At 31.8% G+C, this 18,022-nt stretch overlaps 1 protein-coding gene and 2 non-coding genes across 3 annotated transcripts; 1 reads left to right on the forward strand and 2 right to left on the reverse strand.

Moving 5' to 3' along the window:
* The first annotated feature begins 9,203 nt into the window (after nt 1-9,203).
* LOC123658909 lies at nt 9,204-14,514 on the forward strand. The gene is made up of 7 exons (XM_045594203.1): nt 9,204-9,302; nt 10,201-10,494; nt 10,942-11,139; nt 11,727-11,945; nt 13,271-13,354; nt 13,778-13,857; nt 14,373-14,514. The coding sequence occupies exons 1-7, from the start codon at nt 9,204-9,206 to the stop codon at nt 14,512-14,514; spliced, it is 1,116 nt and encodes a 371-aa protein (XP_045450159.1).
* Nucleotides 9,381-9,462, reverse strand: Trnas-aga. The gene has a single exon. It is a non-coding gene; the product is annotated as a tRNA-Ser (tRNA).
* On the reverse strand, nt 10,546-10,617 carry Trnat-cgu. Its single transcript has one exon. It is a non-coding gene; the product is annotated as a tRNA-Thr (tRNA).
* Nucleotides 14,515-18,022: the final 3,508 nt, after the last annotated feature.

Here is an 18,022-nt window from a genome sequence, read left to right on the forward strand (position 1 = left end):
ACCAGTATTAAAAATGTTCTATCTTCATTTTATGTAGATCTCTTAAAGCCTTACTAGAGAGCTTTAAATAATTAACTGAAGCAACAACTTGAACATGTACAATTTATGCGTTAATTAAATGTCCAGTTCAAAAATAGAATATAATTGACAACAGATAATAAATCAAAAGGCTAACGATTGGTATATTTAATTATTTATTAATATACCGCTATTAACAATGAATGAAAACTTTTTGCAGAAATAGATACAATAAATAAAGAATGACTGGGTGAAGAAACCTATTATACTAAACTTACTTTAACTGAAGTGACTGAACTTAAATAGTATATAGAAGTCCACAGATCTATCTGAAAAAAAGGCTCATACGAGCATTCTCCACGTAGGAGAAAATTGAGAACTAAATCCACTACGCCATTCAAATAAGTAAGGGTAAAGAGTAATGATTATTATGGTCCATAAGAACCCCCAAACCTTCTCATTTTCTTATCAATCTTTCTTCTTCTCTTCATTGATAATGAGGCTCTGCCCAGTAATTCACTAGTTCACAGATAAATTTAGCATTAAATATACAATTTAAACTTAAAAATATCCAATTCCTAAACTCAAATCTGTCTTCCGAAAATCAAGAGAAGATTTTTAAACATACGTGTGGAACTTTCAGTTTGATCAGTTTAATTGACCTAACATAATATGACTTCAAGTTTACTGGGCTTCTTTAATTTGTCCATTAAAAAATGACTTAGTTGTAGTCCTATTATTATGCTAATACCACTCAACATTAACAAAGCGAATGTCTGAACTCGCCATCACAATACCTGACGCTTATATCTGCCCAATCAAACAAGTTTATCAATCGTATTCGTCTAGTCATGCTCAAGATTGATCAAAGTCGTCTCTATCTTCATTCTATTATTCTCCATTAAAGATATCAAAGTACTCAATAAATTAAAAACAAGTCTATAATTGTAATAATATAAAATAGTATATAGTCATTTTGATTAATTGCTGATATTTATATTAAGAATAATTCCATTTTTGTCTTACCTGTATAATATACTATTTTGGCAACTCACAACTGGCACTACAGTGAAATGAAATATCGAACTATATCACAATATCACGTATTTGCGAATCGTTCTCTCAATCGTATATCTATAATTGGGATTTTTTACAGAAATATATAAGACTTTTGACTATATTATCCTTTCGTACTGATCATATAATTGAATTTAAAATATACCATTTTAAATATATATTTCGAAGCTAACCCAAATGCACATACGACTTTAACGTCGATCAAAATATTCTGGATGCTAAGTAAATTAATATATCATCATCAAAATCATCATCATCACTTCAGCCTATCGCAGTCCACTGCTAGACATAGGCATCCACAAGTTCGCGCCAAAAATGGCGTAAACTCATGTGTGTTTCCCATAGTCATCACGCTGGGCAGGCGGGTTGGTGACCGCAGGGCTGGCTTTGTCGCACCGAAGAGGCTGCTGCCCGTCTTCCGCTTTCCGCCTGTTTATTTCAAAATTAAAAAAAAAACAGATGGTTATCCCGCCATTGGTCGGTTTTTTCAGTTCCAAGGTGATAGTGGAACTGTGCTATTCCCCAGTCGCCCCCTACGACACCCACCAGAAGAGAGGGAGTGGCTATATTTTTTAACTGCCGTAAACACACATCACTTTGCTTGCTTTTACATTAACATATCCGTTATTTAAAATTTAAAATGATTAATAGCGAAATCACTTTCGCACTAAGTACTCGTAATAAAGTTAATAGATAAAACAAGTGTGTCACGTATATTAGTTTTACTTTCGAAAAAGTTTACTAAGGAGTATGAATGTCGGTGACCGTTACGCTTTAAAAGTTGGTTCAATTAAATCTCAGAATCATGAGTTTTTTTTTTATTTCTACGGAAATGGTCCTCATTATATGTATTATGCTATGATATGAAAGGTGAAAAAAAAATTCTTAGTTACAGTTCATATACGAAAATCAGCGTAAAAAGTATTACATAATTAAATTTTATTTAAATAAATATTATACATTGCCCTCAATCGAAAATAAAAATAATAAGTAGTTTTAAACAAAAACACGCAAAATTACTGCTACATGCATGCATATATTTATTATTGTGTGTTTTTCCAATTTTTTTCCTACTGGACAAAAGGCATACCTATAAAGTCCACGAGACGAGGTCTGGTCTGCAATGATTAAAACTCATATTTATGATTATAAAATAGGTAACTGTCTATTTGTGTACATAAATAAACATTTATTAAATTAGTTGAACGTACTGGAGGTACCTACTACTGAAGAAGGTGAAAAAAAATAGCACATCTCCCTTTTGAGAGTCGGATATAGTGATTCTTTCAATCACGTATCACATTAGGTTTTGTTATGGGAAAGCCAACCTGTAGCCAATTGGTAAAGTATCGCGTTCAACTGTTTAAAGTAAATGATACTATTTCATAATATTTTAAATCATATTACACTGTAACTTACCATCCTGCAAATGCAACCATTAATTAAGGCCTCTTTGCCTAGGAAAATAATTAAAATTTAAAATCACCAAGCAGTTTTACAACAGAATTAACGGACTTTTATGTTTTAAAATTTATCTCCAGACATAATAACTCCGTTTATTCTCACGATGTTTACATCACCGAGCGTGAACTTAAAAATTTAGCGGTACTTCTTTACCTATCGGTTAAGACTTATATATTTTGTCTATTATCCCATTTATAATAAATAGTTGAGATATAGTACTGTCACAATAAAATCAACTTCTTATCACTTTCATTCTTAACAACAAACAATTAACTTTATTACTGCTCACAACTTCTAATTACCCCTACCATTGTAATCTCGGATTAATTTTCAGTACAAAGTACACCTGATGGTAATAGAACTTATATTATAATACCTTACGTCTTTAATTTGTTCCTTTTTTGATCTGCAATAAAATATATAATCGTTAATATCAAGATGTCATACATAGTATATTCAACAACGCTGTCTTTTAGATGATACGATATATCTATTTTTAATCTGGGTTCTAAAAACAAAACTTTATTGCACCACATAGACTTGAACTTGAAGAAACAATTTAATTGCAGTAATTGATATTAAACAATGTGAATACTACCTTATCTTTTCCATCGATAAAAACAAGACCACCCATCTAATGGAAGATTTATATTGATCGGAAGATAAGCACTCCATCAGAACAAAAACACAGGAAACCAGTAACTTAGAATCTCTGTTTGTTCTTATAATTTCACACATTTATTAAAACAGCAACTGTAGCAAAAATTGTTCAACTTTTGTCTGTACCTACTAAGATATTTAATTACAAGGTATGTTTGGTTAGTTAAATTTATTTGTTTATTCAATTCGTAGTTCAGATTAAACGCCGAGATATCTAACAGTAGGTACCTACCGAAGCAGAAGAGACTTAGACTCCGGTTTAAATTTGAATTGGTTCTCAACCAACTAATCATTTTTTTTTGTCTTAAAATGCAACTCGTTGGTAGTTGTGTTTATTCTCAAACAAAATAAAACCGAGTTCAACTTTTTACAAGTAATAAAATTAAACATTCATAATATTAGATACTAGAAATTAAGTACGCATTATTAGAAAACTACTCGTCAGATCTGATACAACAAGCATCAACTTTCGAATATAAAAAGAATCATCAAAATCGTTTCAGCCAGTAAAAAATTATGAGATAAAACACATAAAAAACGGTCTAATTGAGAATCTTCTCATTTTCCTGGTCGCTTTAAAAATAAAAAGAAAACTTTGAATTATTTTCAATGTCATGAAAATGGTAACAAATTCAATTATTCTTGTACCCCTTAAAAAAACTCAAATAAAAATCAACTTAAAATCATAAAAAACAACTTAAAGTTTAACTCTGCACTGTTATTAGAAGTCGATCGAACAAAAAAAGGCTTCCGTTCGAAACAGCCAGTTTCATCTCCCGTGATTACGAGCGAGTATTACAAAAAATTGTTTTGCTATGTGGGTAGTAAATTACTTAGTACGGATCGTCAACCTGAGCAGATTGTTTATGGAATTATCGTGGAATGTGTTGTGGAGGTTTGTGTGGAACGACCTATTATTTATCTTTATGAATTTGTTGTATATAAGTTGTGTATATGTGCGTCAAAGTATTTTTAACCAACTTCAAAAAGGAGGAGGTCACTCAATACGACCGTATAAATATATATTATGTATGTTCGGGGATAACTTCATCTTTTATGAACCGCTTTTGATAATTCTTTTTTGTTGGAAAGGAGATATACTAAGGGCGGTACCATGATAAGGAAACCAGGATCTAATGATGAAATCCCAGAGAAATCGAGGGGAACCCTCGACAATCATAGTGACGACTAGTGCGTTTGTTATTTTTTTTTTCCGTCTACGTTGTATTATTTGTCGATGTAATTGAAGTCGATTTTTTCGTTTGTTAGCAAACACAATTATTGTGTGTATTTTTGTGTTTCTGTGTGTTTCTAATTTCTATTACTATAGAAAAATTTAAATTCCATACAATATTATAGGTTAAATACAAGCGCTCAGCAACGACATCACAGTCTTTAATTTACATTTTCTTATTACATTTAAAAACCCTTGGTGTCTCTTTATTGGCAAACAATAATTGAATAAAGATAATATTTTAAGCAACAAACGTTCAATTTACATTCACAAACATGCAAAGTATTATATTTAACACTTTACAACATTGATTACCAATAACTTTGGGGTATATTTATCTAATGATACATAAGGAGAAGGTACATAAGAAAGTAGATTATTGAGGTGAGGCACAGGAGGAAATATCCCGTTTAAAATCTGGACCAATTTGACTGGGAAACTAATTACCTCTACTATACAAAAGATTGCAACAAATGACTCTGCTTTCAAGTACGTTGTTGTGTTACTGGTGTGAGTAAGATGGCAAAATCTCCAGGGAAGGGTCAGGGGTAGGATCTATTATATAAGATATTTTCCATTGCAACTCACGTATAACGATGTGGAAGATATAGATATCTTCCAACACACTCGAAAAGTAAAATACCAAAATAGGAACTTCCGCCTACCTCTACCTCTGTAGGTAGAGGTAGGCGGAAGTATCACTTATAGACTGAAACAAAAGTAAAGAATCCCGAAAACGTTCAGTTACGCCTATGATAAATTATACTCGTGTTATAGCCACCATAATCAATCACGGATGTGAAAAAATTACAAATAGTAAGTATAAAAGTTCGAAGACTGGTTCCCCAATAAAAACATCAAGTGTTAAGTGTGTGAGTCATTACGCAAGTTTCATAGCAGATGCGCTCATGCGCAGGCTGTGCGAAGGCCGTGCGCGACCATTGACCTCTAAGCAGAGCCATCTAGTGTCTAATGGCTGTGATAAATCCTTATAAATGTAATTATAGAGGGACAGATTTATTAGTTGCGCTAAAATTATAAAATAGATCGAGTTGAAACCTAATACGTAGATAGGTATTCAATGATTCGGATTAAAACACAGGCTACTTTTTAGGCCAAAATTCACACAGAATTTTATATACGTTAATGAAACCCTAATGCATAACTAACGCTTCGTCAATATTCACAAGTTACTTATATATAGAAAAACACATATATGGTCATATAACGTTGTCTCTACTAAAGCGCGTTCATGATCAAGGAAGCTGCATTTCTTCTAAGGTCTTAGAACCGTAATAATTCTAATTAGAAATAGCAAAACACTAACAAGTCTACATCAAGAACAGGTCGTAGCTAGGTTTATTATAGGATTTCTTACAAGAATCATCAGACGCTACATATACTTTGAAATTGAACGATGCTACAAACATATAACTGGTAAATTATTCTTGATTACTTGTAAACTTTTATTTGCTGCTCATAATTTAAATTGTTTTATTATATTTTTATTAGGGAAATGAACAGTATTATAACACTAACACCAGTAAAGCTAGTTGTCGAAATTGGCCCATAATTAATTTAAATTATAAGTTTGAACATTATTAAAGTTCTATTTTCAAAAACCATACTTCTATAATAATAAACCAAAGAGTATATGCATGTGTGTGTCAAATACATGGTAGTGTCAGTGATGTTCTTTTTTTTATTGTTTTAATGTATTTTTCATGCATAATTTTAAGAAAAATTTAGCATTCTGCACTCCTGCTTTATATAAACTATAAGTATGCGATATTATATACTCCTCCGTCTCACAATTTTCGTAAAAAGGGGTACAAATTTTTGCTATTCATATTAATTACTATAATAATATACAAACTTATTACATACATACGTGTCTCATTGAAGAAGTAGGACTTAAATGCTAAGCAGTTCTTTTCCATATAAGCCTCAAATGATATAGCCAATAACAACGTGGTCCTATATCCGGCGCGGTTTCTGGCGAGCGGAACCAGTTCCTCATTAGGTCACTTTGGTAAATTCTTATTACTTTCGGTGCTTCTTGCAGAAAACTAAGTTGTATTCGGTCTTAAAATTGTCCTTACACCACACAATACATTTTTGTTACAAACGTTTGTGTTCAGTCGTTTTTGTAACAATTGTCTGTCAATACTTTGTTTAAGTTTATTTCATTTAATATCCCATTCCTAAACTAAACAATTTGATTACAAGTCCATTACTATTATGTTGATTTTGACTTTCTATTATTATTTATTATCCTCGAAATGTACTCTACTCGTTCACAGGCCTACATTACTTCAAATGAAGTAATTTGAAAATTTTATTAAAATAGCACTTGGTAACAAAAAGCCGCCTAAAATAATGTAAGATTCATTTATTCAAGCGTCCGTCAATAATTATTTTCCATTTCATAAAAAAAAAACTCAAAATAAAACCGATATACATATATATAGCAATAGAAATCGACATTACTTCTTATTGTATTATAATTAATCGATCCATATGTATTTCCAATTTGAGTATTCATGACGAACAGCATATTGCAAACTTGTAGAACACCAAAATTATTGTTGGGTCAAATTCAATGCATTTCTGACCGTTGGGTACTTTCAAAAATATATTTTCTTCTGCATTAATCATTTATTTAAAAAAAAATTGTGGTGTCATGGGACACCAGGCAGGAACGAAGTTCCTTAGGATAGTATAGAAGCAACAGAATTTGGAAAAAAAATGTTGTATTTTATATATATTTTCTAGTTGATTTTTTTTTTAAATTCTGTCGAATGGTTTTTATTAAGTACATAAGTACTTAGGAAATTTAGTATTTTAGAAAATAACAAATACCGTAAAATAAAATAAATCAAAAAAATGATAATAATAATAATAATTCAAACTATTAGGTGAAATAAAAAAAAACATGTGTCTTTATTTATTTTTCTCGACAGTATAAAATTACATATAAAGTTTAAAAAACAATTTACTAGTAATATTTTAGTTTTACAAACGTCATATTATATAGTCGTGTGACTGATATTACGTCACTTCCGTTATATATTTTTCTTACAGTTTTAGTATCACATTTTTTTCATTTCGGTCGCCCAGCCAAATGTCAAGCCTGCCGTTAGGAACTTCGTTCCAATAATACATAATGACGTTTTGTGCCATTAATTTTCTTGTCTATCAAAATCGTTTCTTTTATATTTGTCTTTTCCAAAATAAAAGAAACGATTTTGCCAATGTTACACACAAGCACAAACGCTCAGACCATGCCAAAAATTTGTAGGTCCTATACAAATGTTTGTCAAGTAGGGGGTCTAATTAATTGAAAAAACCTAATATTTAATTATTCGTTGTAAGTGAAAAACACTTCGATTTTACGACTACTGGCTATAAATTTATGATATAGTTATACTACTAATGATTTTCTATTTATATTGAACAAGACTATCGGTATTGTACTAGCTGCGCTGTGTTATTACTCTATAATTATGAATAGTATTATGCCGTCATAAAATCTGTAATCGTCTCTAATGAACAAGCTTTATGGCGTTTCGTGAAAGAGATATATGAAAGATATATAAATTAATTATTTCCAAATTAACATGTGAGTGGTCGTCCATAAAATACATTTGAACATTAGGACGAGAGATCTATAGAAATGTGACGTTCGCGTTTTATTATTTTTTTCACATTTTGTTCATAATTTGACAGTGCATTTTTTTTTTCATAACGATAGATTATCATCACGCACTTAGAAACTTATATTTTATTTGTTTTCATTTATATTTTCGAAATAAATAATGTAGAGTAAGCAAGGTTTGTGCCGTGGTGACGTAATGTTTATTGGGAGGAGCGGTAGAAAACAATGGCCCCTTAAGTATAGTTTTAGAAATGAAAGGTATAAATGCAGTAAAAAATATTTAAAAATGTTTTCCTACACCGCTTATACACAACACTACCAGTAATTACCAGAAATCTAAAAATAGTCAATACATTCCCATTCAATCAATTTTATCAATCTAGCGCCATCTATCGCCAGATAGCCATAAAATTCAACTTTCAAATAGGTAATAACTTAGTAATGTACAATAAATATTATATCTAATATCGTGCTAACGGTTAAAAAGCGATGTTAATGAACTGGTCAGTAGATTTATTCGTAAGTGACGCCCACATGACCGCACTTAGATAACGATAACACGTTAGTACATTACTAAAATAATATTAAAATAAACATAATATTAATATAACGGAAGTTTGAACATAAAATGGATTTATGAATTAATAATTATAATTATTAATATAGCGTATATTTGAACGTTAAATATTTACTTTGGCTATAAAACATTCAATGAACTTTGGCTAAATAACTACAACGATAAAAACAGTGCAAAATAATAATATTTCTTCACGTTCGATCTCATTCGCGTTTTTTTCTAAAAGATTATGTTCTACATTTTTGAAGTTTAACATATTGACTACAACTGTGATGTCTGTGACCCTGAAAATTTGTATGGGTCTCAAAATTATAATTGATGTTACAATATCGCAATTTTTTTTTCAATTAATTAACACTGATTATGTTACTTTTTAATTAATAAAAAAAATCAGTCAAAAATATAAAATATTGCAAAACGATAAGATATAAAATGTTAATCAAAAGACAATATTAGTATTTTATTATTATTCAACGTAATTACTGATAAAATATTTTTTTATCATCAGGTACAAAATGGTGCAGAGGATACTCTTACTTTGTATGCTGAGCATAACGGCGAAAGCTCTAGCCAGCAGTGATGACAGGTTTATTAAGAAATATGCGATGATGAAGGTAGGAAATTAAAAAAATATGAAGGCAATACTGAAATCTAAATATAAAAACAACCAATTAATAAAAAAAAAAGAAGTCCGCAGTCGGTAGGATTCGAACCTACGCTCCCAGAGGGAATCTGATTTCTAGTCAGACGCCTTAACCGCTCGGCCACGACTGCTCATAGCGGTGTTAACGAAATTAAACAACCAGATATAGTTTATTTGCTTTTTAATAATTATAATTACATAATTATTGTAAAAGAAATAAACCTGTTATTATTATTATATATGTTTAGCACATTATTACAAATTTATTATTATTTAAGTTTGTATTATTGTTAATTATAACTTTTATTTTCATTTTTTATTTTATTTAGTGTTATAAAGTTTAATGTAAATCTACTTAAATAAAAAAACATTATACTTTTTTCATTGTAAAACGCTACAATTCACAAAACACTAAAAACTTCAGAAGCTTTACTTCTCATGATCTAATATGAGCATTTACTAATCACTACATGGTTAACGAAAACTAATTTTCTAACGAAATAAGTTCGTAAGTTCCTTAATAATTCTCGAGCATTCTCCTGACATTTTTCCATATTATCAATATTACTTAATCATTACTATAATATTTACATAATACATTTTTTTAAGTGCTAAAGTCCGAAACTATACCCGTTACCTAATTATTATAATAATTAGGTACTTTGTACCTATATGGCTTTAAAAAGTAAAAAAAACTAAGTATAAAAAGTAAGGTTTAACATAGTATAGGTACCGTTGTTTTCAAGTTAATATGTTTTAAAGTTTATCTGCTCTAAAACAGTGAAAAGAATAAATAGAAATAAAACATTCATAACAACATAAATAAATATTGAGTTTTTTTTTTTTTCATAAACTTACATAATTTCCAGATATACGAAAGTTGTTTCGGCCCAGAAGTTGTGAAACAGATTCGTAAAGAAATGAAAGATGCCTACACCAAGTGCTCATCACCGCCATCTTTCGAGGAACCGCCGAACCAACACAGCATTCCACCTTTTTTGATAGGAAAATTACCACCCGGTTTCGCGATGGACCCGAGCACGCAAACCATTACTAAGCCGGCAGATGGCGCTGTACACAACCACGAAAATGACTTACCACATGATCAAATTCAACCACACAAGGTGGAATCATTAGGAAATATTTTACCTTTCAGACAAAGGGTAACTATTTTTGTTTTTTGTTAGACTAAAAAGTAAAACTTTATGATTCGTTGCCTCCTGTGAGGATTGAACTCACGACCCCTGGTTTACGAGACCAGTGCTCTACCACTGAGCTAAAGAGGCTATGCGATAGATTGTGAAACATTTTGTTACATAACACATTCCTTTATAAAATCATTAATTATTTTTTTATTATTATTAATTAAAAAATCTAATGTTAAAGAAAACCATCACAGTGGTCTTTTAATGTCTTTTAATGTCTGTGTGAAATTGATATGACAATTGCAATAAAATGATACATTTATTTATATTTTACTTAACCTTATTTCAAACAAATATCCGACAGTTAATTTAAATTTACAAATGGTTACAAACTTGATAAGTGCCAATTATTTCTTAATTTTTTTTATTATTTACTAATTAATTTTCCAACTTTTGTTCTTGCAGCAACCTACGTTCCAACCCCAATCACCCTACATGTTGCCCGGGCAGTTCCGTCCGTTTCCACAGCCCTACTACCAGTTCCCGTACAACCCCATGTTCTACGCACCTGGAATGTACAACCCTTACGCGTATCAGCAGCAGCAACAGCAATTCCCGCAAGGACTGTATCAGCAACCGTACTTCATGAACAACAGAGTTTCGGTAAGATGACCTACGTTAGTTCTCTTTACCGCAAACCAAAAAATATATGTACAATAGCATATATTTACTTGGTGAAACTGTGTTCGAGGATTGAGGAAATAGATATTACCTAAATGGTATGACGATTGAGAATATTACCTACTCCAATTTCTTCAAAATCTGATATCGAAAAACAATGTGCCCTTAGCAATAAGTCCCTCGATCATTTTTAATGTGATTGGTATTGATTAACCTTCCATCATATCCAAAATTTTTATACAGGATAGAACTGCTAGAAGAAATTTAGACAGTAGAGGCTGGTATAGGAAACCATAAAAAGCACTCTTGATATTAAATAATTTTAATTCGTTATAGAGCGCGCACATTAAGTTCGACGTCTAGGCAAGAAGAGAAAAGGTAGTGTTGCCAAAAATAACAGGCCGATCAACATTTTAGTCTCTGATTCCATAGACCACACAAACACAATATACTATTAACATTACTACAAAACCGTTCAATTATTATGTTAGAATTTTAATAATTCAACAGAGGCTAATTAAAATTGGGTACGTATTCTATAAATGTTAATATATCTATGTAAATTTCAGAGAGATTTAGACCTCCGAGATCGTCTGGAGCTAGTGTCCCGTGGTCCGAATGCTGGTCGCGTCCGCAACATAACGTGTGTGATGCAGGAGCTCGGCTACATCGACCACAATCTCGAACCCAACTACGAGCAGATCACTCAACGCATCTCCAACCTGCCCGTCTCTAGCGAGCTGAAGGGAGACATACAGGATGGTCTTCAGTTCTGCGAAAAGTTCTCGGTGAGTCTACTTAGGTATATTAATTTTAATAGAAGTTAATATAAGGTCTTTTACTCCAATGTGTGAGTTACCCATAAATAGTTTAAGCTCCGTTCCTTCCTCTTCATGGAGAAAGAGGACCTGCAGTGGGATGGTAATAAATTAATTCTTATTTAGGTAGTGTTGTAGAACTTGCTGTGTGGGTATCGTAAGAGGCAACTAGGGGATAACACTGTCCCACTACCACCTTAGAACTACTTATAAAACCGACCAATGACGAGATAACCATCCAACTGCTGGCTTTGAAATACACAGAACGAAAACGGGCAGCAGCGTCTTCGGTGCGACAAAGCCAGTCCTGCGGTCACCAACCCGCCTGCCCAGCGTGGTGACTATGGGCAAAACACATGAGTTCACGCCGTTTTTTGACATGAACTTGTGGAGGCTTTTGTCCAGCAGTGGACTGCGATAGGATGAAGCAATGATGATGGTGATGATGATGATGATGATGGTTGCAATATATCTCTAGTTTCACTACAGATCATATCGAAAACTAATATATGGATTTGATACTCAATTTTACAAACGATTATGGGTACGATTAATTGAAGTTTGCTATTTTTCCTACAGAAACGGAACAAAATCGACTAAAATACACTACCTAGTAAATTTCAATCTTTCTGACGTAGTGAGTAAAAGATTTAACTAAGCTGACTATAATTGAACGCCGAATATTTGTTTCTGGTCTGATTTTTTGAATGTCTCTCGACTATGTCCCATATAGCGTATAAAGCCGTCAGTCCCGGTAATATAACCTTCTGATAACGATTGTAATAATTAATCTTAGTAGGAAAATTATTCGTCAACCGGAAGAACCACATGCTGTTTTCGTTCGTTTAAATTTATGTAATGAAAAATCAAATTAATAAAAATCAAGTTCTATTTTCAATTTATTTTCGTTCCTCTAAATTACTTTTGGACGATCACGATTAGTCTGAAACATCCCATTGTTGAGCATAGATCTCTTTCTCCATGTAGGAGAAGGATTGGAGCTTAATCCACTACGCTGCTCCATTGCCGGTTGGCGGATATGCTCCCTGTTGTAAGTGACGATCACTATCAGGTATTTATGATAGCAACCGGGACCGACAGCTTAACGTACATTCCGAAGCATGGTGGGGGACATCCAAACCAGAAAGAAGTATTTATACAAATACAAATATCCATCCCAAGCGGAAATCAAACCCGCACCTTGTCAGTGTTTAAGGCGACTACATACACCACTACACCAGAGCGGCTGTTGACTTTCGGACATGCACGTAATAATGACAAATGTTTATTTTCAGCAATGTGTGCCAGAAATCAAGCGGGATGTATCACCCTTGTCTCAAGAACTCATCAAACCCATGTTCTTCTTCCGTTGTTACAAGGTAAATTTTTCTAACAACTTAAAAAATTAAAGACCTGTTTTACCAGGAGCTGAAAAAGCTTATTGTGTACCTATATAAAATAAGGTATATCAGCAGGAGGAAAAATAGGTCCATATATCTGTTTCACCTAAACCAATTACTTAAATTTTTCGGATAATTTTCACAGGTCCGAAATAAAAATGTCTGACGTATAAAACTAAATTACATGGTGTAAAAGAGAAATTTATCACAGACTTTTATCTGTTGGATATAGTTCTACGACAAATTGCTTTATCTATTATACGGTCTTGACAAAGAACATTCTTACAAAATAATCAAATACCACAAAAAACAAGATATAATTTCTACCATCCCACATATAGTGATCAAATCTGAAAGTTTATATGACTATCTGTATAATATATCTATGATTTGGTATAACAGCACAAGAAGTTGGAAGCCTGCATCATGAAAGACATCAGAGAACGTTTCACCAGCGAAGATGAGTTGGATACCGAAGGAGAGTTTAGGTAATTCTTGAACCTTAGTCAGGCTTTTAAGTTATTTTTTATCACACTGAAGAAAACGAGCCTACGGTCCGCCTAATGGTAAGCTGTTACCGTATCGTATGGCCGCCGTAACACCAGATGCATTACCATCGTACAACTAGGACGTCTAGCAGTTCTGCCCACCTTACACACTACAGAAACACAACACTGTGCCATTTGCCTGTAATTTTCTATAAAGTTAAGGTAATTATCTCGTCATGCTGCTCCAAACTTTGAACAAGTATTTCCTGGTGTTCATTACCCTAATAGTAACTTGTCTATCGCATTTGTAAAAAAGGACTAAATAGTTTGTAAATTTCTTCATCCTGGACTAAGTTGTGGAATTGAATTTGATAATTAAATGAATGAAGCCCACGCAGCAAATAACTTTCAACCCCGAACCCACTGAGCTGAAATCAGGGTCACAGCAAACTTCGCCAACGGTCTAGTCTCTATTTAAAATCTATCGAGTTTTTATGATAACCCCTCAGGTCTCCTCTATCCAGGTCTGCAAGGTCCATACGAGAGGAGCCGCTGAACGACCCAAGACTTGAGGCTCTCGATGAAATGGCAGTGTACTTTTACGACTACCTCAGCGGCGGAAACGGACTGGACTATGATTTATATCTTTAATAATGTACAAATAGGGCCTAGCTTGGGGTGCTTTTTCCAGCCTTCGCCTAGCCTTTCACCTAAACTCAACGATATAGGAAACTTAAGCAGATATTCAGGGCGTCAAAATATGTGAAAATTTGTATTTTTGTTTCTTCTAGGTAGAGTAAGGTCAGTTTTCCCCTCTTTGGCTTTTCTCATGGTTACGTCCATACAAATTACTGGGGCTTACTAGAAGGCTTTTGGGACAAAAACTGTCAATATTCTAAAAGTGATGTAAAGAACTCGATTAATTTTAGAAGGATCAAAATATCGTCTCAAATTAAAGCCTTCTGTAGGATATTTCTGTACAACATAAGTTAGTTATTTAAAAATATGTTTGAGGAAAAACAAAAGTAATAATAGAATAGCATGTATTTTTATTTTTATTTGAATGAAATACTCTTTGCTGCGTCTTGTAAGATTTTTTTGTTCTTAGTTTTTAAAGCCAATTTCGTATGCTCAAATAGGTTACATAATTATGACTTGCCATTGCCAGCATTTATAGATAATAAATATTTAATTTGTACAATTACTTACTTTAACTTTATTATAAATTCAATAATTTATTTGTTTTGGTAAAAGATTTAAACGTTTGCTACTATTATATAAAATTACGATGACTATTTTTTATAAATGAAAATTAAAAATTGTATCAATAAATATAATATGTAGCAAACGATAGTTCTTGTCAATCAAGCTAATGTGACGTAATTTCGCTTTTTTGACAATAACTGTTTTTTTTTAATTTATCATAAGGCATTGAGATTAAAAATATTGCATTTATATAGGCTTAGTTTTAAGGTAAAATAATTATAATTTTTTTAATCTTTTTTAAGGAATACAATTGTATGAAAATACCATTTTTAGTATTATTTATACACACATTTATTGATAAAAGACCGTATTTTGCATCAGAAAATGCCGTTGTGCCGATGCAGTCTTATATAATTCTTAGGCCAATGCAATTTTATGTATTGTATAGTTGTATACCTAGTAGTTACTTAATCAGAAAATAAAAATTATACACGTGTATCTTTCAAAATTAAAAGCCTAAATCAAATCTATATAAACAAAGGATTATATACTGTATAGGAGAATTTTATGAAGAGTTATCTTGGGAGAAATATTTATTGATTCTGGCAAAAGTATTAGCTAAGTCCTATTGTGAAGTAAAACCTAGACTTTACAGGTTGTCAAACTTGCATAGGAACATTACCTAAAATTATAAAGAACCTTACAGACCACACAATATGTGCGTATCACGTGTCTAGCATAGAGTTTTAGGCAAAAGAGTTGTGAATTAGTCAAGAAGAAGACTTTTCTAAAAATATAAAATTCTCTGAGTATTAATTGATCTAGTGAGAATATATTAAACTGAGATATTAAATAAATAAACACATTTATTCGTGTATCCGTGACCATGACATTTAAAATACCTCAGATTAATTTTATTAATCTGAGTAAAATACTATCAAAATATCGATAAATTGAAAGAGTTTGATCCAACAAATTTTAAGGTGGGAGAAAATGCCATTTTTTTTTCTTCGTGAGCTGGACGCTTCATGAGGTGGGAGGCTGCCACTGCCCACTCCACCCATGGAGTGGCAGCTGACAGTCGCGAATATTCATAATAAAAATCCCTTATGCATTTTACGAAGTTTCGATTGGGAGGAAATTGGTCATGAAAATCTGTTCCTGGCTCCCGGACCAGTTAACGACAAACAGGATAAAAACAGAAAAAAGTCCTAAGAATAATAAATTTTAGGCTTTTATTTATTTTTTTATTTAAGAGTTTTAATATCATCTTATCACTTAATTTTTTAAAAATAACTGTCACATGCAAGTCGTAAATTGAATATCGGAATTGAAAATGAGTTTATAGTGAACCCTAAATTTACACCAATATATGTAAGTTTAAAATGAACTTTAAAACTGACGTTTCTTTTCTAAGAATGAAAACTTCCAAAGATCTTAGCACAAATATTTTATAGTGTGGTTTGAAGAAGGGCGCGTGCTAGAGGGTGCAAAGGGCATAAAAGGTGAATGTCTATCAAACATGCAATTATTCTGTCAATACGTTGTTCACTGCAGGGCGAAATGTTTTTGATATGCTTTCAAGACAAGTATAATGAGGTATGAGCTTTTTCGCAAATGTTTTCATATCAATATAAATATTTATTTCTACTCTATTTCTTTCTATTTCTTATACTATTATTATATTAAGGCTTGTTAGTTTGTTTAGTGGTTTATAAGGGGTAAATTCTATGACTACTGAAACCATTAATTTTTTTTTACCAGTAAATATCTATACTATAATTTTAATTTTCCTAGGCTATAGGTACAATGACACTTTACAAGTCGATAACCTCAAAATCTATAGTTAAAAAAGTGTTGTGTGCACGTGTCAGCTACTAATGTAAAAAAATTAAATTTTGAAAATATTTTTTTATTAGGTACACTAATCAAACATGTAACTTGAATTGAGTAAAATTTTTAAATTAAAAAAAATTACATAGAAAACTTTATTTTCTATACAACATTTCTAAAGGCATTTAATAGTTTTTATCTTTAAATAAAGAATTTCGTTAGTAAAATGATATACTATATTTATGTAGCATTATTATTTTAAAACAAGCAGTATGTATTCAAGGCTTCTGTTAATTTCTAAGCTATCTCCTCCATGTCTTCTCTACTCTAGACACGTGACTGTCTCAAAATCACATGTAGATACTCGTCTGAAACCATTTATAACCAAAAAAGGCACCTATTATAAATTATAATTATTATGATTTTAAACACCAACCACATAACACATAATTAATTGTGTTTGCTCGCAAACGAAAAAAAACCGACCTCAATTACATCGACAATTAATACAACGTAAGTTAACGCTAAATAGTCAAGGAAATCCGCGTTATCAAAGATTACTCAAAAAGTAGAAATCCGTTGCGTAGTTTTAAAGATTTAAGCGTACATACATGTGCAGGGACAGAGAAAGCGACTTTGTTTTATACTATGTAGTGATGGTATGCGACGCGGCGGCTTGTTCGGATAAACTCTTTTGAGTTTTCGTGGCAGGCTTATGAATAAGTGTTAAAAATGTGTTTTTTGTATTTTTGAACAAATAAAAATATGTATATATGTAATTATATCGATAGTCCGAACCAAAGTTGGTTTACTGGATCCGATAGATGGCGTTGCGACATAGTCTCGCCAAAGTCTCATAAATACACATCCTCAAAGATTACTTAAAAAGTGCTCATTATATCTCGATCATATTTAAATGGTATCACATGGCAAGTATTAGCTTTTGGTTTATTAAAGAAATATCAAAATCGACGCACCCAGTAAAAAGTTATGAAGTATAATAATACAACGTAGTAACAAAAAACAAGTAAATACGCGATATACAAGATTACTCAAAAAGAGTCATCAGATCTCGATTAGATCAAATGAGACTACATGACAAGCATCAGTTTTCGATTAA

This window comes from Melitaea cinxia, chromosome 2, assembly GCF_905220565.1.
Source record: "Melitaea cinxia chromosome 2, ilMelCinx1.1, whole genome shotgun sequence".
Taxonomy (NCBI): Eukaryota; Metazoa; Arthropoda; class Insecta; order Lepidoptera; family Nymphalidae; genus Melitaea; species Melitaea cinxia.

Coding starts and splice junctions, on each gene's coding strand:
- LOC123658909 (XM_045594203.1), top strand. CDS start 9,204: ATGGTGCAGAGGATACTCTTACTTTGTATGCTGAGCATAACGGCGAAA. Junction 10,495..10,941: donor TTTTACCTTTCAGACAAAGG/GTAACTATTTTT, acceptor TTGTTCTTGCAG/CAACCTACGTTCCAACCCCA. Junction 13,355..13,777: donor TCTTCTTCCGTTGTTACAAG/GTAAATTTTTCT, acceptor TTGGTATAACAG/CACAAGAAGTTGGAAGCCTG.